Below are 24,254 nucleotides of genomic sequence, written 5' to 3' on the forward strand. Positions count from 1 at the left end.
TCCATGAGTTTCAGCCAAATGTAAGGGGGGCAGGGGCAGGACTGGATCTCTGCTCGTCAAGTAGATTAATTAGACCTCCCCCAATTGGAACTAACTCTGCTGCAGTTGCCATCTGCTTCTCCGTAGCTCTAATCTGAAGCTGTCACTAACTGCCCTCCCTCCATTTACTGCTTATTAGCCCGTTCAGGCAGTTGTTGCTTCTGGCGTTCTTCATCAAGGTACAGCAGTCAACGTTTAAACTCCTTTTATACATTTATGCCGGAGTTAGTCATCAGACAAAAGACAAGACACCAAATCTTGGAGCCAGAGGACAAAAGAGGAAAAAAAAGCCAGATACAGGAAAGGTAGGTGGTTTCTTTGTCATGTTACTTTATGTAACTTCACATAACTGTTGCCATAGGAACATTATGCAGGGTACACTTATGGTTTGGCTTTATGGTGTTCTCCATGTACCAAAATATTACTGTTAAGTATTTAGTAAGACATTAACCTTGCTCCTTTTTTTTGTGTGTCACACAGCAGAAAGCTACTGCTGAGCTTTCCAACCTGTTGCCTGGTTTTGGAAGCTTTTAACGTCAAAGGAGAAAGCCTTCTGCATTCTTGTCTAGGCAGCTGATGTCCCAAGTTACTTATCTTCTCTGGGTCACATCGACAGCATCTTCTCACCTACCACTGAAAGGAAGGTCTGATTTCTCAAGTATCAAACACGCTCTGAAAGCTGTCAATTCACATGACATACTGCATGTTAAATAACTCAAGTAAAACTCAAGTAAAACTCCATTTTAACTTTGCTGTATTTATATACTATATAAATTTTACATGCTATATATTTACAGTGGGGCAAGTGCTTTTTATCTTTAAAAAAACAAAGATCAAACTTTAGACATCTCTGAACAACACAGCTTGTATAAACCAGACAGATTATTCAGATGAACTGTATTTAATACAGGTTCCCCACTCATCTCCTGATGCAGGACCAGTGAATAATAAGTGCATCACAGTTTGATAGCATTTAATAATAAAAATAAAAATCACAGTATGAATTTGTCTGTAACTAGACACTTTTTAGAGAGACAAAACAGACAACTGAGACTTAAGACAAGTGACAGTATATTAAGAAAATGTAATAAAAACATATGGAAGAGTATACAAATCTTCTTGAGAGATACATTCAGAACTGCATATTCATTGTTTCACAATGCTGAAAACCAGAAGATTTTCTTCAGATCTTGAATATAGCTCATGTGAAGTAAATTAGTTTCTAGTGTCAGACATCACAGAAAAAAGATGACGCTCTTTCAGAACTCTAGTTATTTGAGAGCTTGTGAAATTTTAAATAAGTCTTTAAATTAAATATACAGACTGTCAGTTGCAATTTTTTTAATTCCTGGTCGCTCTTGCACCAGATGTCTAACTTGGAGTAACATTACATGAATAACATAAAGTCAACCTGAGTCTGTAATTAAGCAGCATTTGAGATGGTCTATTCCAGGGCATTATCTCACATCCGTGAGATATTTATGTGGTAATTTACAATGTTCAGCAGTTGTAAAAAGTTTCCACCCTTTTGGATTAGAAGTATACTTTAAAAAAGAAAGTCTCAAGTTAAAAACTAAAAAAAAGTTCTTTTATGGTAAAATTCTGTACAGAAATGTTAAGCACCACTTATGACTGGATTTTGTCTTGATGGTAATTGTTCTGATAATAGATTTTAAGTTTTGGTGGCCAGATATTGGTGGTGATGTCGATGTCGGGCTTGGTGGCCAGATATTGGTGGTGATGTCGGGCTTGGTGGCCAGATATTGGTGGTGATGTCGGGCTTGGTGGCCAGATATTGGTGGTGATGTCGGGCTTGGTGGCCTTGTCAGGTTTGATGGTCAAAAACTGGTGATGTCGGGCTTGGTGGTGATGTCGGGCTTGGTGGCCAGATATTGGTGGTGATGTCGGGCTTGGTGGCCTTGTCAGGTTTGATGGTCAAAAACTGGTGATGTCGGGCTTGGTGGTGATGTCGGGCTTGGTGGCCAGATATTGGTGGTGATGTCGGGCTTGGTGGCCTTGTCAGGTTTGATGGTCAAAAACTGGTGATGTCGGGCTTGGTGGTGATGTCGGGCTTGGTGGCCAGATATTGGTGGTGATGTCGGGCTTGGTGGCCTTGTCAGGTTTGATGGTCAAAAACTGGTGATGTCGGGCTTGGTGGTGATGTCGGGCTTGGTGGCCAGATATTGGTGGTGATGTCGGGCTTGGTGGCCTTGTCAGGTTTGATGGTCAAAAACTGGTGATGTCGGGCTTGGTGGTGATGTCGGGCTTGGTGGCCAGATATTGGTGGTGATGTCGGGCTTGGTGGCCTTGTCAGGTTTGATGGTCAAAAACTGGTGATGTCGGGCTTGGTGGCCAGATATTGGTGGTGATGTCGGGCTTGGTGGCCTTGTCAGGTTTGATGGTCAAAAACTGGTGATGTCGGGCTTGGTGGCCAGATATTGGTGGTGATGTCGGGCTTGGTGGCCTTGTCAGGTTTGATGGTCAAAAACTGGTGATGTCGGGCTTGGTGGCCAGATATTGGTGGTGATGTCGGGCTTGGTGGCCTTGTCAGGTTTGATGGTCAAAAACTGGTGATGTCGGACTTGGTGGCCAGATATTGGTGGTGATGTCGGGCTTGGTGGCCTTGTCAGGTTTGATGGCCAGATATTGGTGGTGATGTCGGGCTTGGTGGTGATGTCGGGCGTGGTGGCCAGATATTGGTGGTGATGTCGGGCTTGGTGGCCTTGTCAGGTTTGATGGCCAGATATTGGTGGTGATGTCGGGCTTGGTGGCCTTGTCAGGTTTGATGGTCAAAAACTGGTGATGTCGGGCTTGGTGGTGATGTCGGGCTTGGTGGCCAGATATTGGTGGTGATGTCGGGCTTGGTGGTGATGTCGGGCTTGGTGGCCAGATATTGGTGGTGACGTCGGGCTTGGTGGCCTTGTCAGGTTTGATGGTCAAAAACTGGTGATGTCGGGCTTGGTGGCCAGATATTGGTGGTGATGTCGGGCTTGGTGGCCTTGTCAGGTTTGATGGCCAGATATTGGTGGTGATGTCGGGCTTGGTGGTGATGTCGGGCTTGGTGGCCAGATATTGGTGGTGATGTCGGGCTTGGTGGCCTTGTCAGGTTTGATGGCCAGATATTGGTGGTGATGTCGGGCTTGGTGGCCTTGTCAGGTTTGATGGCCAGATATTGGTGGTGATGTCGGGCTTGGTGGCCTTGTCAGGTTTGATGGCCAGATATTGGTGGTGATGTCGGGCTTGGTGGCCTTGTCAGGTTTGATGGTCAAAAACTGGTGATGTCGGGCTTGGTGGCCTTGTCAGGTTTGATGGTCAAAAACTGGTGATGTCGGGCTTGGTGGCCTTGTCAGGTTTGATGGTCAAAAACTGGTGATGTCGGGCTTGGTGGGAAAAAGTTGTTGGTTTTGATGGTAGGTTTAGTTTAAGCATGGAAGGCTTACATCAGTAAGCTCTGCATCTGAAAGACAAAAAGGAAACAATTTCACATAAAACTATAGAATCATTGACATTATCAAGTCCAACCATTAACCCAGGACTGCCAAGTCCATAACTAAACCCTGTCGCTACGCACAGCATCTATGCATTCTTTTAAATACCACCCTGGGCAGCCTGTTCCAATGCTTGACCACTTTCAGTCAAGAAATCTTTCCTAACACCCAACCTAAACCTCCCCTGGTGCAACTTGAGGCTGTTTCCTCTTGTCTGGTTGCTTGTTACCTGGGAGAAGAGCCCTACCCCCACCTGCCTACAGCCCCTGTCAGGCAGCTGTAGAGAACAATAAGGTTCCCCCTGAGCCTTCTCCTCTCCGGACTAAAACACCCAGTTCCCTGCATAGCTTCCCAATGTCCTTATAGTCCACTAGAGTTGCCTGCTCCTTCTTCCAAAGGTCATAAACACTCTTTTTTCCCTTGACTTCCAGCCCAAGCTCTCTGTCCAGCCAGGCCAGTCTTCCTTCCCACCAGCTTGTCTTTCAGCACATGGGCACAGCCTGCTCCCGTGCCTTTAAGCTTCCTTCTTGAAGAATGCCCAGCCTTCCTGGAGCCCTTGGCCCTTGGGGACTGTCTCCCAAGGGACTGCTGACCAGGCTCCTAAACAGGCCAAAGTCGACCCTCCAGAAGTCCAAGGTAGCAGCTCTGCTGCCCCCTCTCCTCAGAGAATCAAAAACTATCATCTTGTGATCACTGTGTGTAAGATGTCTCCGACCATCACATCACCCACCAGTCCTCCTCTGTGAACAACAGGTCCAGGGAGGCACCTTCCCTCGTTGGCTCACTGGCCAGCTGCGTCAGTTATTTTCCACGCAGTCCAGGAACCTCCTGGACTGTGTCCTCTCTGCCATGTTGTACTTCAGTGGATAGCTGGTAGGCTGAAGTGCCCCACAAGAACAAGGGCTAGTGATCTTGAGACTTCTCCCAGCTGTTTGCAGAATGTTTCATCTGCCTCTTCATCCTGTCTGGGCGGTCTGTGACAGGCTCCCACCAGAATATCTGCCTTGTTGGCCCTCCTCCTAAACACTCAACCCTGCTGTCCCCATCATCCAGCTCTGGGCAGCTGGAACATTCCCTGACACACAGAGCTACCCCGCTGCCTCTCCTTCCTCACCTCTCCCTTCTGGAGAGTTTGTGGCCATCCGCTGCTGCACACCCACGGTGCCAGCCATCCCACCACACTTCTGTGATGGCGACTATGTCATAGGCTTCCTGCTGCGTGATGGCTTCCAGCTCCTCCTGTTGGTTGCCCATCCTTTGGGCATTGGCACAGATGCACTTCAGCTGTGCTGCTGACCTCGCCTGCAGCCCTGCCATGCTTTCCCTAGGCTCATCTCTAACCAGCTTTGGTTTGTTCCCTTCCTGCTTCAAATCTAGTTTAAAGCCCTCTGGCTGAGCCCTGCTAGCTCCTGACCTAGGAGCCTTTTCCCCTGTGGGGCAGGTGAAGCCCAGCTGTCACCAGCAGGCCTGCTGCCATCATTTTGACCCATGGTTAAAAAAACCCAAAATTTAGCCGGTGATACTAGGCCTGGAGCCAGGTATGGATCTGTGTCATCTTCTGATGACACATCGCATCGTTCCCTGCAACTAGCAGCATAGAAGAACACACCACTTGTGCTCCTGAGCCCTCAGCCAGTCGCCCCAAGGCCCTGAGGTCTCTTGATTGCCCTCAGGCTTCTTGTCTGGAGGTCAGCGCTGCCCCCCTGGCAGCCAGCAGCAGCAACGGGCAGAGGGCAAGGGCTCCCTTGCGGGTTCGGTCTGCTCGGCGCATCAGGCCCTCCACTTCTCTCAGAGCGGAGTCAACCATGACAACCACCTTTTTTTTTTTTTTTTTTCCTTAGCAGAGCTGGCCATGATGCACAGGGGTGGCCGCCTCTCCCTAGATGACTCCTCCAGCCTGGCCAGGGTTTCTTCACACTGCCGTTTTCCCGGCCCTGAGGCTCCAGAGCTGCACAGCTGTTGTATGGGGGTACCTCAAGGCAGGCCAGGGGGCGATTCCCGGCTTCTATTCTTCCTCATCTCTTAGGACCCCTCCATCTGCCTGGAGGCGAGTAGGCAGGGGACCCTCCGCTCCTTGTGATGTGCCCACCCGCTACATTTGGCACTGTGATGGTAGAGAGCAGCTCCACCAGCCTATACCCCTCTCACACTCCCTGATACTCCTTAACCCTTCCACGGCCTCAGTCCTCAGGCTGAGCAGATCATCCACTGGTTGCGCCTCATGCAGGTGTTACCCCTGCCACCCTCCGGCAGCAGCAACAGGCTCAGGCAGTGCCTGCAGCCCCCAACCTGGGCAGCTGCATCTGTCTGTGGGCTCTGCCTGGGTCACCACAGGCCTTCTGGTGCTGCCTTTGCGCAGAGTGGAAGCCACAGCTAGGTTTCTTCTAGGCGGGGCAATGACCACCTACTGAATGACCGCTGCTGGAGCACGCCTCTGAGCCATTAGGATGACTATTGTGCACACTGCCGTGCTGTAACATGTAGGAATATAGGAAATTAACTGCTCTAAACCAGCTCCTTCTCCCATCCTATCTGGATTTTTCTTAAATCACAAGTTAGCACTACTAACCATTTTCATCATTATTAATGAATGCAAAGTAAAGTGAGTCCTGGTGAGAAGGCACAACCTAGCAGTTCCTTCTCTGTTGTTCCTGGTCTGCCTCTGGCTTGTTTGAGAGGTTCAGTACTCTCTAAAAATGCACTGACAAAGCAGCTTTTGTTTGAGATTAGATTCCATCATTCAGAAAATCCTACTTGAGAGCCATTTTTTCCAAGAAAGGCTCACTAACCTTCCACAAGATGACACTAACGAACATCCACAGACTTGATGAAATACTAAAATTCTCAAGACAAGAAAATTGCTTTCCACAGCTGTCCTAGCCCGCTTGTGTCACAAGTAGTATATCAAAGTGGGGTACTGTCCTATTTATCAGTGAACACCCCTTTCACCTACAGGGCCCAGTAATCTTAATGCTCCTGACTTCCGTAATGAGATGCCAGACATTTACTTTCTTACAGTACTTTTGACTGGTTAAATAAAAAAAAACAACCAAAAACGAGTTTGCCATCTGCTGGCCAGAGAATTCAAGAAAGCCAAATCAGTGTTGGAGCAGATGTCTTCCTTCTGTTTGATTCCTGATTTATCAGCTACAACTGAGACACTTTTAGTGCAATAAGGATTATTTTGACATTAGTATCATTAAAAAAAGTCTATTTTTACAACAATAGTATTTGAAAGACCTCAATTCAGTTGTCCTTAAATTTTCCGTGTTAGAGAGATAAGTAACATACGAAATTTTACAAGAAGAATGTGTGAACTTCCTCTTTGCCTTAAGCAAACTTTTTGGTGGAAGAATCTACTGACTGTGGCAGTCTACCTCAATATGGAACGCACATGAAGTTTTTAAAAATTAAAATCTCTTCCAAGATTAAACTTCTCCAAATTGTGAAATGCATTCAGCTATAATGCAAGAAGATAAAATTCTTTTGTTTTCTATGGCAGAATGACATTTTCAACATTGGGCTATTAATGAACAGGATTGTCACTGACTATTAACCCAATTCTTCAATTCTAGGTAGGTATAAAACGTAGAAAATTTAAAAACAAAACTTCCTTTTAGATAGTGAGCTGTCATCGTCAGGGATTATCTGTAAAGAGTAAAATAGATGCGGAGGGAGGGACTGGTGCTTTATTAAAATACCTGAGTAACTGAGACTGGCTTTATGTCAGATGATGAGTATTTCAGAAGGTTGTATTTTTATTATAAACACTTCTGTTCAGAAAACTTTCAAGGAAAGTGTTGTCAAATTCGATTTTAGATGTTGAATTTGTTGCAGTGTGCGATCTTCTCTGCAGAATTCTAAAGCTAATTAATTTAAACCATATTATCTGCTGAGAGCCCAAGTCAGGTTTAATGACAGACAGTTCAGTGTAAATCCATCAGGCACTCAAGTCTATATTTAGTTGTTTTTATAAGAAGCATCAAATGGACTTTTTTAATATTCAAAATTGGGAAAAAGCCGTTTCATCAGCCCACTTCTCTGTGTTTTTAAGCCTATGATAACAGGAAAACACCCACAAGTAAATAAAACAATAGCAGGAATTTAACAAACTCCAGTGTTAACCCTCCCAAGGACACTTCAGTTTAACAACTGCACTTAGAGGAAGGCAGAACTACATCTGAAACAACAATATTTCAGTATCATCACCAACTTAGATTACTCTGAATAAGCAATCGGCACTGTTTCTATGTTACGAAATAGCTGACCGTAGAATTTTATTTACGTCAGCTACTCTGGCAGTCTTTTTTAGGAAGATGGTGTTTCACTACAATATTACTAGCCTGGAAGTTTCACTCCATCATCTTTGATCTTGACTACTGAACCTCCTGTCTAACTACTAGATTCTTTTTTGAGATACAGCTGCCCAAGGTTTTTTTTCCTAGTTAAGTTGGACTGAATTTAATAAAGCATCTTGCATCTCCCCACTTGTCACTTCACCATCAGATCAAATTACAATTATTTGCCCTCCAACCCCTTCAGTTTTACTTCAGATTTTCTTTCCTAGCAGTCATTTGAAAATGGAAAAAAATAAAAGACTATCAACTTTTTTTTTATATTAATGCAGACTGTTCAGACACCATCATATCAAAGCAGAGGTTTCATTACCCAAGCATTTAAAGATTGTTTTAAATATCATTGTCTATGTAAATAAAAAGCAGTCCTGCAACCATCCTGTGGTCCCTTACCTTTAACATACTCATTGGATTTGACGGAATTGTAGTTCTTGCAGTCGCCTGCAGCAGAAAGCTTCCCTTCCTTGCAGAGCTGTTTACTGCCCTGGTTTCTGTATTGCTCACGTAAATAGTCGCCTGGAGGACAGGACTCTGCCTTCTCCCATGTTTTCTTCTGGAAGCGATGATCTAAACACTCCAACAAGTCTTTCAGTTTCCTCACATGTTTCTTCTTTTTCTTCTTCTTCTTATGTTTGCGATTGTCATTATCAAAGTGGAGCATAGAGACATCCACATCATTAAGTCTGAAGAAAACATGCAAGTTAAAAACAGAAAAACAGATGTGGCACTTGATGCATATATGAAACATTACTTAATTTACCACAGGTGATGACTTGCAGAGTGTCAGCTATTTTGTGGCAATTTCTGCACATCTAACTTAATTTAGATGCAGGAAATTTAAGCCCTCAGATTGAAGGACAATAGGTCCTGGTTTGTACACAAATCTTTAACAGAGGCTACATGTGGAACATGTGGCATTAAAAAAATTAAAATTGTAACCTAATCAAGAACAGTGTGCAGATGTGATTCTAACTACATGGCCCAGATCTGGTGTTCTAACACAATTCAGCAATATCTTTCTTATCGTCACTTGACTACCCTAATGACATGATCCCAGCCAGATTATGCTATATCGGTAATTTAGAAACAATTTTAAAAAGACAGACATGAGAAACACCCAAAAAAGAATTAGGAAAAACTGATTATGCTGGAATCCTTGCTTACTTGTAATCCTTGTCTCGATGTTTGTCTTTGGACTTCTTTTTCTTCTTGACCTTCTTGTATTTTTTCATTCTTTGGTCATCTGTCTTTCGGCATTTCTTTTCTATTTCGCTTCCGCTTCCTTCTGTGTCGGTATATTTTCTTTTGCCATTTCTCAGTTTTTCCTTCTCATTTTCCCGGGAAAAGTCCTCAAAATTTGCATGAGCTGACACGGGTGGAAATGCATGCCTTTCACGAGAATATTTTTCAGGTTGCTGCGGAGGGCCTGAACAGTGATGCAAGCTCGCCCTGTGGCTGCTGAAGTGATGTGCGTCTTCCTCCCTAGAAGGTGTGTTGTGAGCCCATCTGCTTTTGCAATGATAATCCTTGTGTGACCTGCTGTTGTAAGCTTGACTTGATTTGTCAAAGTCTTTATCACAATGAGAGGACTTCCTCTCTCTACCCTCTCTTGTTCCATGAGAGGAATAATAATCGTAGTATCGACATTTTTCCCATCTCCGTGGTTCATCTTGATAATATCTTTCTCTGCTCCAAGTTCTCTCTCCTTTGGAATGATAATACCTATTCCTGTCTTGTTCTGTTCTCTCTCTGCTTCGGGATCTATAACGAGGATATTTTCCTGAGCTTTTGCCATTATTTGGACTGCTTCTTTCATTATGGGAAGATCTGTACTTGCTTTCATTGCAATACTCCTGCTTATGACGATTTTGCTTATGTGTTTCCACACTGCGGGAGCACCTCCTCTTGTGGGAACGATCGTCTGATCTGCTTCTGGATTGCTTCTCCTTCTCTTCAGTGTCAGAGTACTGTCTCTTCTTTCGGTAGTGCTCTTTGTCAGTTTTTTTAGTCTCGTGCATTTTTTTCTTATATTTTTTCCTATGTTTATCATCTTCACAGTTTTTATTACTCAGTCCCTCATTTTCTCTAGAAAATTGACTCTCCAAAACTTTATCCAGCTTTGTAATAGAAGAGTCATTAACAGGTGGTACCTCTACATAGTTATTAGAAATGTCCTTTGTATCTTGGCATTTATCTGCAATATCCAGAGATGCAACAGGTTTTTGAGAACTACATTCGATGTCAGACTTTATAGAGGACATTTGGCCTAATTTCTCTTCGCTCTCAGGAGACTCTTTGATGTATGAAGGATTTTCTTTTGAAATGAGTTCAGGTTCTTTTGCTCTTGTTGGTTTGTCTTTGTCTCTACTGTCTTCAGATTCACACTGCCCAAGGAATTCATCTTCAGCATCCAAAGATTTTTTCCTGACCTTGTGCTGACCGTTGATATTGGGATGCGCATTATCAACTTTTGTTATAATACTTTCAGCAACTTCTTCTTTGGTAGAAAAGGTTTCAGAATCTGATTGAGTAAAAAGTTTCTCAACGTCACAGCTAAAATTGGAAGAAATCTTCCTGGATTCTTCATAGGCAAACAGTGCTTCCATCACTACACTTTCCATAAGAGCATCATTCTCAGAAGGTTTCTGAGGTCCAGGGACACTGCACAAAATAAAAACATGTCTTTCACTTGAAAAAGTCCACTTAAAGGATGAATATTAAGAGTAAAATCCCCTTAAGAATTGGTGGCTACTGGAAAACTCTGACAGACATTCTCTTTAGAAACCTATTTTCTCACACTTTCATCAGCTCCCAGAAAAGGTGTTTTTCTTCTCTTGATTCTACAAGTATTGCATTAAAAAGAATCCACACCCAACATATCTGTCTCCCTCTACTTGCTGCTCTGAAACACAGCAATAACCAAACCCACTATATTTGCTCTTCCCCTAGCTAGGAAAAAGTAAACGTGGATTCCGCTCTCTCCCCAAAATGGGAGAGCAGACGGTGGGAATTTACATTCACACATCCTAGAATGGAAAAGAGGGAAAGAGGAATAGAAAGAGTAACCCAGACAACTGAAAAAAAAAAAATACATCGAAAAACATTTTATGAAGAAATGAACATTTTCAAAGAGGCATCTGCCTGTATTTAATAACAGAGTAATATATGCTCAATACTCATGTCTGCAACACTAGAGGTACAGTGTGGAATTCTTTGTGCCGATTTAAATCTTCTTATTAAATAGTATTAATAGACAGGTAAAACAAACTTGTATGAAATCTTGTATTAGTCAGTGTACTCATTTTACCTTATTTGCTCTGATAAGCTGTGCAGCTGGCTGTATGCGATAGATTCTAAGATCACTTCTTGAGGAATCGGTGACAAAGCTACAGGTATCTACAATTAAAACACAGGAGGTAACAGGCAGGAAAAAAAATACTATCTTTAGCAGAAAACTAATTTTCTACTTTTTTTTTGTTTGCAGAATTGCTACATTAGATAGGAATCAAGATCAGTTCTAAGTTATAGGTGTTAGCCCCCTTTTACATGTCACCCACTCACACCCCCAAATATATTTCTGAAACTTACGAAGTATTATCTCAGCTGAACTCTTTAAGTTGACACACAATCATATGTCAGCTCAGCTCTGCAAATTCTTATGGCGTAACAGCATAAAGCATTACAATGAAAACTGCACTGTGTGTTTTTTCGGTATTTCACACAAATTAGGGATGTTATAATACACCATAGGCAAGAAATTCTAGATGGAAAAAAACATAACTCACTGTTTCGAAAAATCCATTTGTGTTAGAGAAGAAAATCTCAGAAGGTTGAACAGGTTGGACTTGGCAAAGGGAATCATCAAGTTTCAGTCCATTTGCTTTAGATTCATTATCTAAACTAATAGCACCATTTAGTGAATCATTTTTTGGCAGCTCACGCTGGGATCTTTCTTCTTCAGCGCTTTGAGAGGAAGAATGGGAATTCTGCAACGCACAGACCATCTTTCCAGTCAAAATTCCATTAGAAGATACTATGTTGCAATTCCTTTTAAACAAGCCCTTCAGCTCCTCAGACTTTCCTGAAGATTCTGCACTGTAAGGGACTGCGTTCTCAGAGCTGAGTTTAGGATTTCCATTCATTGCTGGCTCAACAAAAATTTCATTAGGAGCTTCCTGTTTGGACATGTTAGTGACAACTGACATTGTAGATGCATTTGAGGTAGACTCTGCTGCAGAAGAATTTGTAATTGTGGATGAAGGAATAGGCTTGCTTAGATCCTCATTTTCCAAAGAACTGGTACTAGCGTCAGAGTGTGACACACTCTGACACATAGGCAATTTGTTATGAATACTGATAGTGATCTTCTGGGTTTTTGATGGCTCTGTAATTGAAGGCCTGTTAATTGACCAGTTTTGAATACAAGCTGTTGGTGGAGCTGAAGATGGTCTCTTTAGGGTGATATTAACAGTATCCTCTTTTAGGGGTCCATTTCCATTTAAACGACTTGAATTCTGTATTTAAAAAGATGACATTGTAAGATGGATATGTGCAGACACACAGCCTTTAAAAGTTTTAAAAGATGAGATTCTCCTACTGAGTATTTCAACATATAGCCTCAACACGTAAGTTTGTATTGGAAGGGGGGTGTTGTTTCTTCTTAAGTCCAACAAGTGTGTTTAATTACTGCTTTCGGTTCACTGCATATCAGTATCAAATGAGCATTACTTTTGAAACCCATCCAAACAATTTAACATTGACTAAATCTACTCCCAAATATATTTATTTTCCCCTTTAAACACTCCCTGAAAACACCGGAATAATTGTTGTGGTACTCAGGTACAAGACAACTTGTCTTCACTGTCTCTGCTCAAGTGACGGGGTGGGGAGTATCTTAACTTTTATATTATTATTCTTTAAGCATTACTAGACTACTTAAATTGTCTCAAGAGCGTAGCTTTTAGTGCTTTAGAAAGCCGAGTTGAAAGCATAAAGTAATGGAGTAGCAACAAAAAAATCCCACACCAAACCCCACTATCAGTTTGGTGCCATTATCTGCCCCCTTCAAATTACCTTAATCATATGAGGAGGAAGTCGTGGTCCCATATATCCAGCCTGCTTACTATTAGACCCTCGCTGACCAAGGAATGAACGGGGATAAGACGGTGCTGGTAAGTAAAAAGTACGCTCTCCAAGTGTCAAATCATAGCGCCTTGGGAAAAGAGCAGTGATGTTAGTAGAGTTTTTCTTTCAGCCTATTCTTGGATTATATAGAGCCCCATCCTATAATTTTATAGGAACAGTTTATATGACACAGAAGACATATACAGATGACTTTACCCAGACTACAAACTGCAAATTGTCTGCCTACAATGACTACCCTTTTCAGAGCAATAAACCATCTATGGCCTTAATTTCTCCTCTCTTCTAAATTAGCCAGCCAGCTACCGAGAGCAGATATGTAGCAATGTACACAAGTGCAGCAGTTTAAGGCCAAGCAACAAAAGATAATAAATGACATGGGGAATTTCAGGTTAGACGGAACTGAATTATACAAATAGTAATCTTCTCCCAGGACAGAAAGAAAAACACTTGAAAAGAGGAAAAATATCAATAACAGGAAAGTAAATATATTCTGAACACATTCAGTATTTGTTATTACCTGATATAAAAAAGTACATAAGCTTGCTGATTGAGGACTGTTTTGATATCAGAAAGCTCAACTGAGGCATCGTTCATTCGATACCAAAGTCCATTACCGGCCTGCAAATAAAGACAATGATATCTTCAGATGAATTGTATGTTTTCCAAATGACATTACAGATAGAACACTACAGAACAAAACAAATCAAGACATACAATGCAACCTTTTCCCCTAAAACCAGTGGTTACCAGTAACATTTTAATTTCTTTGTCAGCACAGATTTTACTCTGTTAGAAATCAAGCTGATGCCTACCTTTATGAAGCAGAGATAGTGTCCTGCATTACAGTTGAAACCACTATGTACGAGAACTGCATATAAAGCATAGAAGAGTGGTTCTCCAATCGACTGGGACATATATGCTCGAAGATCCAAATATTCAGGGTATTTTACCTCCTAAACACAGACCAAGAAGATTAAAAAATTATCCTGATATACTTCATCGAGTAGCTGGAGAAAAACATTACTAAGACTGCAGACTAATATTATAGGATTCTTTTAATTTATTAATTTTAAAATACTTATAAACAACACTTAAATAATTAAGTTGCAGAGAACTGTCTTCTACAGAATTGGCTCTTCAAGAGTAAGGCAGATGCTTATAGTCACATAGGAACTTCATTTTTTTAAAAAAGAAAGGAGTCGCCATAGTTATTATATCAACTTTTCTTAAACTACAGTTATTATTCTATAGTTATTGGCTGCAAACGTTAACAACTTTTAAATGAGTAACCGTCTTTGGGAAATCTCCCATTCCAAGAAGATGAAGTTACATTACAGCTGTAAATATACCTTGTTGATCTTTCCACCTGTGAAATTTGCAAATCTTTTCAGCGATATTGTAAGAACATTGGAAGAACGATGTATCGTGTATCTCTTTGATGCAGGAACCATCTTTTTACACCTTAAAAACAAGCACAGACAAATGTTTTAACAGCATATTCTTTTTGCCCTCCCCAAAGTCAAACAAGTTTTCATCTCTCACACATGCTTATGCTATTTGAATGATATTTACTTGCATAATATTTTTTCTTTTCATAAATCCATACACTGCATTTCAGGTTTGTTAATAGAGAGAAGATAGCAGGATATAAGAGGACAGCTCTACAGAGCAAAGAATAAAGGATTTAGAGCATTATATTTTAATAGCCAAACAAGTGTCTGAACATGTATTTTTATTATGCCAAAAAAGCAAGGCTTCCCAATAACTCAGAATGAAGGAGGACTAGGAATCTCTCACATCACCAAAATGTAAGGCAAGATACCATCTCTTGTTATACCAAAGTGGCTATTTCGAGCATTGTCCTGGGCACATTCTTTCAACTTTCTGCAGGAATGCCAATATTAAAAGTGGAACAAGACAGTCTCAGTCCTCAGAACTAGACACTGCAAATAATTCCCCAAAGCATCAGTATCAATGTAAAAAAAAAAAAAAAAATTACTGGAAGGAAACAGTCATTCTGTAGGATGGAGGCACTGGACAGTAATAAGTCTTCATGTCCTTTGAAACAAAATTGTTAATTCTAAGTTTGTTGCATTGTGCACTCAAAGGGCAGAGGTACAGAGTAATGAAATTCAACCACTAAGCACAGCCAATGACTGAAACATGCCAGCTTACATCATCCAGGAAAATGCTGTTGACAGTTAACAAACAGAATTATTTTTTTCAAATTCTGATGTCAAAATACAAGAAAGAGAATTCCAAACTGATGGAGAATGCCTATGAACAAAGAAGAGACCCACCCAGACTAAGAAAACAAAAGTTCTATAAAATTCTATGAAACTTGTAATTAGATACAAAGTTTTGAGGCAGTAATCTTCATTAGAAAGATTAATTTTTAAATTCACTAAAGGACTGAAACTTCTGGTTTTGTGTGTGACTAAACTGATCACACCCACATCAGTGAAGGATCATACGATTCAGATGTGAAGTGCTCACCACAGCCACATTTCTCATAGTTTACAGATTATGGCTGAGGAAGAGTATTCTTCCTACATTACATGTTGCTTGCTAGGATCCACAAACTAAAATGAACCTGGGATCAAACTGTTGCAATAGCCTATTGGATGCTCTTTATTCAATATCTACATTCAAATGTACTAATTAACTTACAGTTTTCCAACAACAAAGAGCAGTTTATCATTTAGAAGGATTGAACAAGAAATGTTACAGAACTGAGCCTGGCAGTCTGCTTTTCTGAGTTTGAATAACAACTAGTTTTGCCAAAATATCTTATGCAAACGTCCAATGCTGTTACATATGTAGAAACATTTTACATATTGATCAGCATATAGGATATCTTCACTCCATATGCTTTCACGAAGCATAGGTTACATTTAGAGTGGCTCATTTTAGACAACAGCAGTCTGTTCACATTCACTGACACCTAACTAAGACCTTCAGGAAGCCGATGTTGCCTTCCACACCAAATTGTCCATAGCTCCATGCTTCAGCTCACCACTACTTATCAGACATGCCCTTTTAACTTCTGGCTGTATAAATACTTCAGCATGCACCTTCACACTTAGGAAGGCTGACAAGCCCCAGTGTAGACAATACTAGGAATAAGAGTCTAATATGAGCTAACGGCCACAATTCTTATATTTCCAAATATTCAAACAGAAACACAAAAATTACTCAATTAGAACCCAATATATTATTTCCCAAGCTTTGAATGATTTCAAAGTATTAGTTGTAGAAACAAAACTAAATGAAAGAACAGAGAGCTGTGTCTTGTTATTTCTAAACAAAGTAAAAAAAAAAACCTTACGCTTTAAGTCATGCAATATGTTAAATCTGTATCTTGTATTAAGATGTAATTAGTAATAATCTTACTTGCTACATTTATAGCTATTTTCACCGTCCAGTTGTTCTGGTTTCACAAATTGTTCTAGAGCTTTGGTGACAGATGTAACTGCCTGGATGAGTAAGAAAGTAGAGCACTAAGTCACTGGAAATGCAAAATTTCAAACACTTACTAGTAGGTTACAAGAGAACCTTGCTAATTCATACTTAAGTGACCTACTGTGAACCAGCAAACACTATGAAGTAGGCAACAACAGAATACACTGAGCATTTACCTCATTTGAAAATGACTACTTTGAAATAAATTTTGTGGTGCCACAGACGGCATCTGTATGGTATGCTTTAGCATCAATAAAGAGAACAATCAAACCCAACAGTCTAACAACAGATGTATACTAAAGTAGAATAATTGAGAAGTATGACAGTATCATTGTTTATGTACATATAACTACTGTTTTTTCAGCTTAAATCCAACAGCAAATGTTGAGACCATTTACATGGCTCCTACCAAAGTACAAATCCTATCCACTCCCAACCACCACCAAACTCTTTTGTTTTAACAGTGTAAGTTTTTAAGTAACATGACTTTTTTTTTTTGAAAGCTCTAAAGTCTTTACACATCTCAACACATATTCACATAACATCTTACCTTTATATCCAAAGTAATATCAAGGAATGGCTCGTACGTATCTGAAACTGCTTTGCAGTTCAAGCACTTTACTGGAATGAAAACACAAATGCTTAACAATATGCAAAGGAGACTGACTAAAGTAATATGCATTAATAATTTAAATTTGCACATTTAAACTACAAACTCCGTTACTACAGACAGACAAAAAGACACAGACCAGTTTGAAGGACACTAAGATTTTTAGGAAGTACCTCGGGATCTAAGATATCCTCCAAATATTTGATAAATAAGTGTGGTGGCTTGAGAAGATCTATCCAATCTGGAAAAAAAAAATTAAAAAAAATCAGACCTCAGAAGATTTAAGGCAAAAAGTTAACTCTTCAAACAGTTTTTCTTTTCATGAAAACAAAGGACAGATTTTAATTTATGATAGTAAATAAAGGAGTAAGAGGGGCTAGAGAACGTTTAAAAGTTAATTAGTTTATGCTTACTTGGTGCTTCCATTCAAGCAAGCTTTCTGCAAAGCATCAACAGTGAAGCACAAGAATTCATGTGCATCCTCTTGACTGCCAAAATGGAAATGTTTTCCTATTCCTAATAAATGAGAAGGTGGTTATACTTATCTCATATAAAACTAAAGAAAACTCACATTTCTAAAATCTCTCTTTAAAGTATCAAAATAAGTTTATATGCATCAAACAATTCTTTGAATTTTATTTTAAAAAATCAAAAGATAAAACCATCTAAAATTACTTACTTTTAAGGCCATTAATAACAGATGTAGGTTTGATGGCATTATTAGAGCAACACAGGACCTGGTTAATGTGAGTTTCCATCGTGCACATCATACAGAAGCCTTCTTCATGACCTGAAGAGTAACAGAAAAAAGCATTCCAGTCTAGTCAAATACACGTTGCTACAAAAAATACCCAAACAAAAACAGCACAACAAAACACCACCAAACTAAAACAAAGAAAAAAAATAATCTTTAAATTATAGGTACAATGTCCACTCTCCATCCTACATTCCCTTCTCCCAAGCTGTTAAAACCCCAACAGGTTTGTGACATTTTATTACTCAGAACTGTATAAGACAAAAATGTTAGTAAAGTCTGTATAAGTAACTATTGCAATGTCATTATTTTTTTGCAGGCTGACAGGAATGTGAACTCCACAACTGCAGATTATATGAGGAAACAATATTGATATTGATGATACAGCACTAAGAGAAAATGTGTTATTTTCAGCACACTGCTGTCAGGTGAGTTACATGACAGAGCTAAGAATCCTCTGGGAGAAAGGAAAGATTAAAGTATGTGTTAGTATTTCTGCCCTCCTTTTTTCAACAGAATTCTTAACCAAAATGATTTTTATATATGGTAAGAAAACACAGTTAAATTTCTAAGAATAAATACTAATATACCAGACTAGAAACCATACAGGTGCCTTTGTAAAGACGCAAACATATGAACATGAGAAGAGGCTCCTAGGATTAAATTCAAGTAAAGTTGATAAAAATGAAATTCAAAGAACACAAATTCAAGGATTTAACACCCACAAACTTATTTAGACTATAATCAGTCTAAATTTTAATACAGTCTCACACAAGTTTCTACTTGAGTTCATAACAGATAAGCTTGTAGTGCTTTCTAGGGTGTTATTTTTTTAATGGGTCAACAGCAAACATATGCTTTATCACAGTATTAATGCATTACTGTATCCAGGCTCTGACAACTAAGACTCTACGATGCCAACATCCTAAATTTTATCACCTTTCTACTAGCAGGAAACCCAAATGCCAAATGTTCATCAAAAGCATTACTTTACAATGCACTTCATTGATCACATTAAAAAAAAATAAATTTATATATAATTTCTTGTTTCAAGTTTTACCATAGTGCAATAAATGAACAAATGCACTTAATATGCTCTTCTGAGACCCCTGTTAATATAATCATAGGCTCATTTAGGTTAGATATGACCTTTAAGATCATGTTCAAAGCCACCTTCTACAGATAAAATAGGACAACTAAGAGTTTTCTTCCCAGAATCACCGTTGTTCTTTCTTCTTTAGAGCTGTCCAACAGATTTATAATGATGTTCGAAAGTACTCACATGACTGGGTGTGTTCAAGAGAAAGCATGTAATTGGCGAGAGGAGGCGTGTAAGTCAAACACTGTAGAGTAGAATTAAGAAAACACGTGTTGCCGAGATTCATCAGCCCAACTCCAACATTTTGTTTTTGTTGCCAATCCATGCATATTTTCTCAGGTGGAAAAAGAATCCTCTGTGGCGGGGCAATTCCATCGTTAACAACTGCAGGAAAATTGTATTTTAAAAGAGATGTATTGCTTTTGTTTTAAAAAGGCTATTTAAAAAGCAGCATTCTGCAGAAGCACCCAGAGCAACCAGCTATACTCCAAAACACAAAAACATATGATGCACAGTTTTAGCACCACCACTTGAATTTGCTTGTCAACACACTGTTTTGGACAATGGTTTATTCATCTGTTTTAATTCTTGTAATGCATGACAAAGTACCACTCTGACTTCAGTAACTGTTGCCAGGTTTCTTTCCCTCTCTAGTCCTTAATCTGATTATTAATTCAATTATTGTTCTTTTCCTTATTGTAACTTAAGCCACAAACTTACACTTCTAATTATACAGTAATAAGAACCAAGACAGAAAAATGAGCAAGTAACTAGAACAGAAGGTAACCCTATAGATACCAGATCTCTTCCTATGCAGTGTTACCATTCAAAGACTTGCAAATAATGGAAGCCATGAAGTGCAATAGTAAAATGTACCTTTCTCTGCCTAACAGAGAAGACCTAGGTAAATCTGTGTATTATAAAAAGCTCCCCATAATTGATGGTAACTAGACCAAAACTAAGTTACAAATAGATTGTAACTAGATAAAACTAAGTTTTGCAACACCAGTCCTTTCAGTTGCCTTAGGGGATTCACAAAACTGAAGTCTTTATTTGTCATAGTCCCATTTTATAGCAATGTAACAAATAAGAACTGCATTTTCTACTTCTGTTTTAAGAAAAAGGGGGGAGGACCAAAGACACACTTACCTAGATCTCTTTGGGCAAAATGCTTAGATTTTTGAGATGATCTACAATAAATAGCACCTCCACGTCCTTTGTCCGCAGATACTTTGTTTGGATCTTCTCCAGGTGGTACCCGGCCCAGATTTGCAGTGCGTGATGACATGATTCTAATACGGGGCTTCTTAGGTTTATCAGATTGCCTTGATGAGGGTTTTTTAGGTTTTGAAGATTTTGGCTTGTTAACTATGGTCATTGTTCATCTGTAACAGAGGCAAAAGTGCTAGTTGACATATGAACGTCAAAAAGCATTCCAAAAAGAAAACAACAGGATAAATCCTATCACTTAGTCTCAAAGAAATAACTTGAAGAACTAAATAACTAATAAGAATTGAAAAAACCAATCAAACAAACAAAAAACCCCAAACCCAACACCAAGCCAAAGCTAAACGCACAAAGCAGAATTTTCCATCAAAACAGTACCAATGTTACTTTTAACTTCTGCAGAGCTGGGGACTGATGACACTGCTTACACTTTCATGGGATTTAAATCCATCACAGTTATGAAGACCTTTTTTTAATTATTATTTTTAAAGGAGCTGTGAGCAGTGCTGGCCTGTTGAGATCCAGGAGGAGTTGTTTCCACTCCTGGGAACCACACACCACTAAGACACAGAGGATGGGATATAGCTCTGAGAAATCCTGGGAAAGGAGAGCAAGAAAACACTTGTAAATTTATTTCTGCCTAGGTTTCCTCTGCCCCTCCAAGAAATACTTGTTTGGATGCAGTTTTGGTAGCAGTACTTGTGGTTATTTTGCATCTATCATGTTTACAACTCTTACTATCAACCAAAAAGTTGAACCAAAAAGCATCTTTTTCAGTTCTACTTATGTGAAGCTGTACATTTTTCCCCTGGCAAAATGACAGGTGAATGCAAGCCTTAAAAAGGGAATGCTGAATGTAAAAGAAATTAAAACAAGCCCTCAGCCCTCAAGGACAAAGGCAGTAACTAATATTAAATCCTTTTTAAAATACTGATTAGGTGTCAAGATGATACCACTTCAAATACCTGTAATTGCATGTACATAGTAAGACACTGAATAATTGCATGATCAATTACCAATTTCTATATGCACATTTTTGCTACTACCTTATATAGTACATAGGGCCTTTTTAAGTTTAGGGAAACTATAAACTTAATGGAGGGCTTAAAGCATAGGCTGCTTTGTTATACTGGAATAACTGAGAACAAAGCATAAAGCAGTTTCTGCTTTATGGCCCAACTTGATTGCTACTGATAAAACTTAAGGTAGATGAAACAAAATACAGTAAATTAGAGAACTTACAGTCCCACAAAAGACAAATTATCTGTGAAGCCTTTAATTATATCTTCTTCCCTTTAAATTTCCAAGTTAAAATGCACTCTATAAACATTTTCCATTTCTGAGAAGTTAATACACAGAAGTGGAAAATTCCCTTTCATTTTACTGGGAAATGAACATCTTTGTCTATTTGGAAGACTAAGATGACAGTTCTTGGGCCCAGTGATTTTCAGGTAAAATCCAGTCCTCAAATTGCCAGTGGCACCTCCGATTGAAAGGGAAAGTGTTTCAGCAACATATTTAAAACATATTTGCGAGACAAAAACCAGAAGCAAGCTTGCAGTGAAAGGCAAACATGAATGTCGCCACAAAAAAGTCAGAGCGGTATATAAACCAATGTGGTAAGCCTTATGTATTCTTAAATTTATTTTTGACAACTGACTGATACATTACCAGGTTATCAGGCACTGTACAACAACAAATACCAGTGCTAGTAAGAATAACTCAGAGCCACCGCTTTTTCAAAATATGCCAACATCATTCTTAATCCCGATGTAACACCTCTTTGACAAAGAAGTACAAGAACTACACACACCGATATTTTTTCCCCCTCTCGTTGTTTAACATACATAGAGATGCTGTTCCTATACCACTGCTGAGTATAAATGTACACTGTCATGTGTACGGAGCATTCATTTCCCCATGTCAATGGCCAAAAGAGACTTTTCCCGGTATGATATGGAAAAGTAAAGCAAACAGAACAGTTACTTTCCTCCCATGTGGAGTTCTGTAGCAGCATCGTTTAGTTTTTTTCAGCCACCTCATCACAAAACACATCAGTTACGACACGGATCTAAATATTTATGTTTGGTCTCGGCTTTGCATGCAGTAAATCACAGCTCCGGAAGATTTCATACAAGATCCCATTCACAAAAACGCGTTTAGGCAGGGAGCAGCGATTACACGCTTATCTCATTACAAAACAAACATTTTCAGCAGCGATTGTAAAATAATAATACACACAGGGGAAAAAAAAAAAAAAAAAGAAAAGCTAGGTGGAAATAAGGAGTAATAAGAAACTACTATGGCATATATATGAAGACCAGGACGTTTACGCCTCTGGATTACAAACTACACTGCCACACGGCAACACTACTGCAAGGAAAATGATAAAAAGATGGAGAAAACCCCAAGCGCAGCCCCGCCGCGCCAGTTTGACTTTCATTAAAAAAATAACCCAGCCACCAAGGCAGGAACGGCGGCATTAATCCTCACTTTACCTTTAACTGGGAGCCAGTTGGAGAGGGAAAGGCAGGGAACCTCCTGGCCGCACTCGGCTCGCCCCCCGCTGCCTGGTTCCCAACGTCCCCGCCTGCCCTGGGTCACCACGGCCCCCTCCTTTGTAACGAAACAATCCAGCTCCAACGGCCGCCCGGTCCCGGCGCTACAGCACCGACCCGGACACCCCCCGCCCGGCCTTTCCGCAGGGTCCCGGCAACGCTGCGGCACCCGAGGCCGGGGGCTGCGCCCCAAGGCCGGGCACAGCGCTCCTGCACCCAACATGTCCGCGCTGGTGAGCGGCAGGAGCCCAACGACACAAACCCAAACCGACAGGCAGGCGAGGGGGGCCGGGAAGCGGCGCTGGGGGAGCCGCCGCTCCGCTTCGCCCGGCCTCGTCCTCCTCCCTCCGCCTCACCGGGCGGCCCCTCGGCCGCCGGCCCGGCTGGGGGAGGCCCGCGCCGCCTCAGCGCCCGCCCTGCTCGCCCTCCCCGCCCCGCGTTACCTTTCTGGAGCCTTGACCCGCGTTATCTTTCGGAGCCCCGACCCGCGCACCGCTGCCGGCCCGGAGGCAGGACCGCTACTGGCATCGCCGAACGGCGACTCCGTACCCATGGCAACGCGCCGGGGGGGGGCGGAGCGGGGGGGGCGGGGGGCAGGAAGGGGAGACGAATCGAACCCCGACCCTCCGAGCGCGAGGCGGCAGGCCCCGCGGGGAGCCGCCGCCTCGCCGATCGGGGAACGACGCCGCGGGACCCAGGGCAAGGGCATCCCGGCCGCTCCCTCCCCCCGCCGGCACCGGGACGTGGGAAAGCAACGCCGAGCCCCTGCGCCGGCAGGAGGAGGAGGGAGAGGCAGGCGGCGGGCGGGCGCCGGCGGGACCCCGGCGCCTAACGGAGGAGGCGGGCGCGGAGCCGAGGCATCGCGCCGGGCACCGCCGCCCCGCGCCGCGCCGGGAAGGGGCCGGTCCCGCCGGCCCAGGGGGTGGCGGTGGCGCCGGGGCTGGGTCCCTCCGCCGCGTGCTGGGGACGGCGCCCCGCCCCGCCCGGGGGGTCCCACCCCCTCCGGCTGCCCGCCAGCCAGGAGGGCAGCGGCCGAGTGCCCGGCCGGCGCCCCGGCGGGGTGGGCTGGGCTGGGCTGAGCCGGCTGCTCCCGCCGGTCGCTTTCCCTTCCCTTTCCCGGGCCGGCCCCTCCCCCCGGCCCATTGATTTCCAGGCAGGGAAGCGCACGCCGCGCTACCGGGGTCTGCCAGGCCGCCGCCAGGCCCGGCTCTCCCCCCCCCGGCTCCATTACCTGGCTCGGCCCCGCTTGACTCGGCGCTGCCGGGTCCCCCTCGCCGCAGCCCCCGCCTCAGCCCGGCCCGCTCCGCCTACTGTTACAGCCCGTCGGGGAACAATGACGTCCCTCCGCCGGCCTCTTGCATCCGGGGCCCGGCGCCGGCCGGGCAGGCGGGCGGGGGGAGGAAAGGAGGCGGCGGCGGCGGCGGCGGGGGGGAGAAGCGAGCTCCTCCGGGTCACACGGGGACCAGCACCGCCCCTGTGCCGCTGCCGGGAGCCGCTAGAGGGGGCTCGGCGACCCC

The 24,254-nt window shown here is 42.2% G+C and overlaps 1 protein-coding gene and 1 long non-coding RNA gene across 2 annotated transcripts; both read right to left on the reverse strand.

Annotated features, from left to right (window-relative positions):
• Nucleotides 1-349: 349 nt before the first annotated feature.
• Nucleotides 350-2,701, reverse strand: LOC121087973. The gene is made up of 2 exons (XR_005827797.1): nucleotides 2,622-2,701; nucleotides 350-2,582 (listed from the first exon to the last, which is right to left on the reverse strand). It is a non-coding gene; the product is annotated as an uncharacterized LOC121087973 (long non-coding RNA).
• A 594-nt stretch (nucleotides 2,702-3,295) lies between these two features.
• On the reverse strand, nucleotides 3,296-24,115 carry USP42 (ubiquitin specific peptidase 42). The gene is made up of 17 exons (XM_040593536.1): nucleotides 23,969-24,115; nucleotides 20,102-20,337; nucleotides 19,136-19,336; nucleotides 17,779-17,889; nucleotides 17,513-17,615; nucleotides 17,273-17,340; nucleotides 17,040-17,110; nucleotides 16,421-16,503; nucleotides 14,377-14,488; nucleotides 13,840-13,980; nucleotides 13,545-13,645; nucleotides 12,956-13,094; nucleotides 11,668-12,396; nucleotides 11,190-11,278; nucleotides 9,047-10,543; nucleotides 8,276-8,565; nucleotides 3,296-3,496 (listed from the first exon to the last, which is right to left on the reverse strand). The coding sequence occupies exons 2-17, from the start codon at nucleotides 20,328-20,330 to the stop codon at nucleotides 3,456-3,458; spliced, it is 4,005 nt and encodes a 1,334-aa protein (XP_040449470.1). The 5' UTR covers nucleotides 20,331-20,337; nucleotides 23,969-24,115; the 3' UTR covers nucleotides 3,296-3,455.
• Between the last annotated feature and the right edge of the window lie 139 nt (nucleotides 24,116-24,254).

This window comes from Falco naumanni, chromosome 4 (genome assembly GCF_017639655.2).
Source record: "Falco naumanni isolate bFalNau1 chromosome 4, bFalNau1.pat, whole genome shotgun sequence".
Taxonomy (NCBI): domain Eukaryota; kingdom Metazoa; phylum Chordata; class Aves; order Falconiformes; family Falconidae; genus Falco; species Falco naumanni.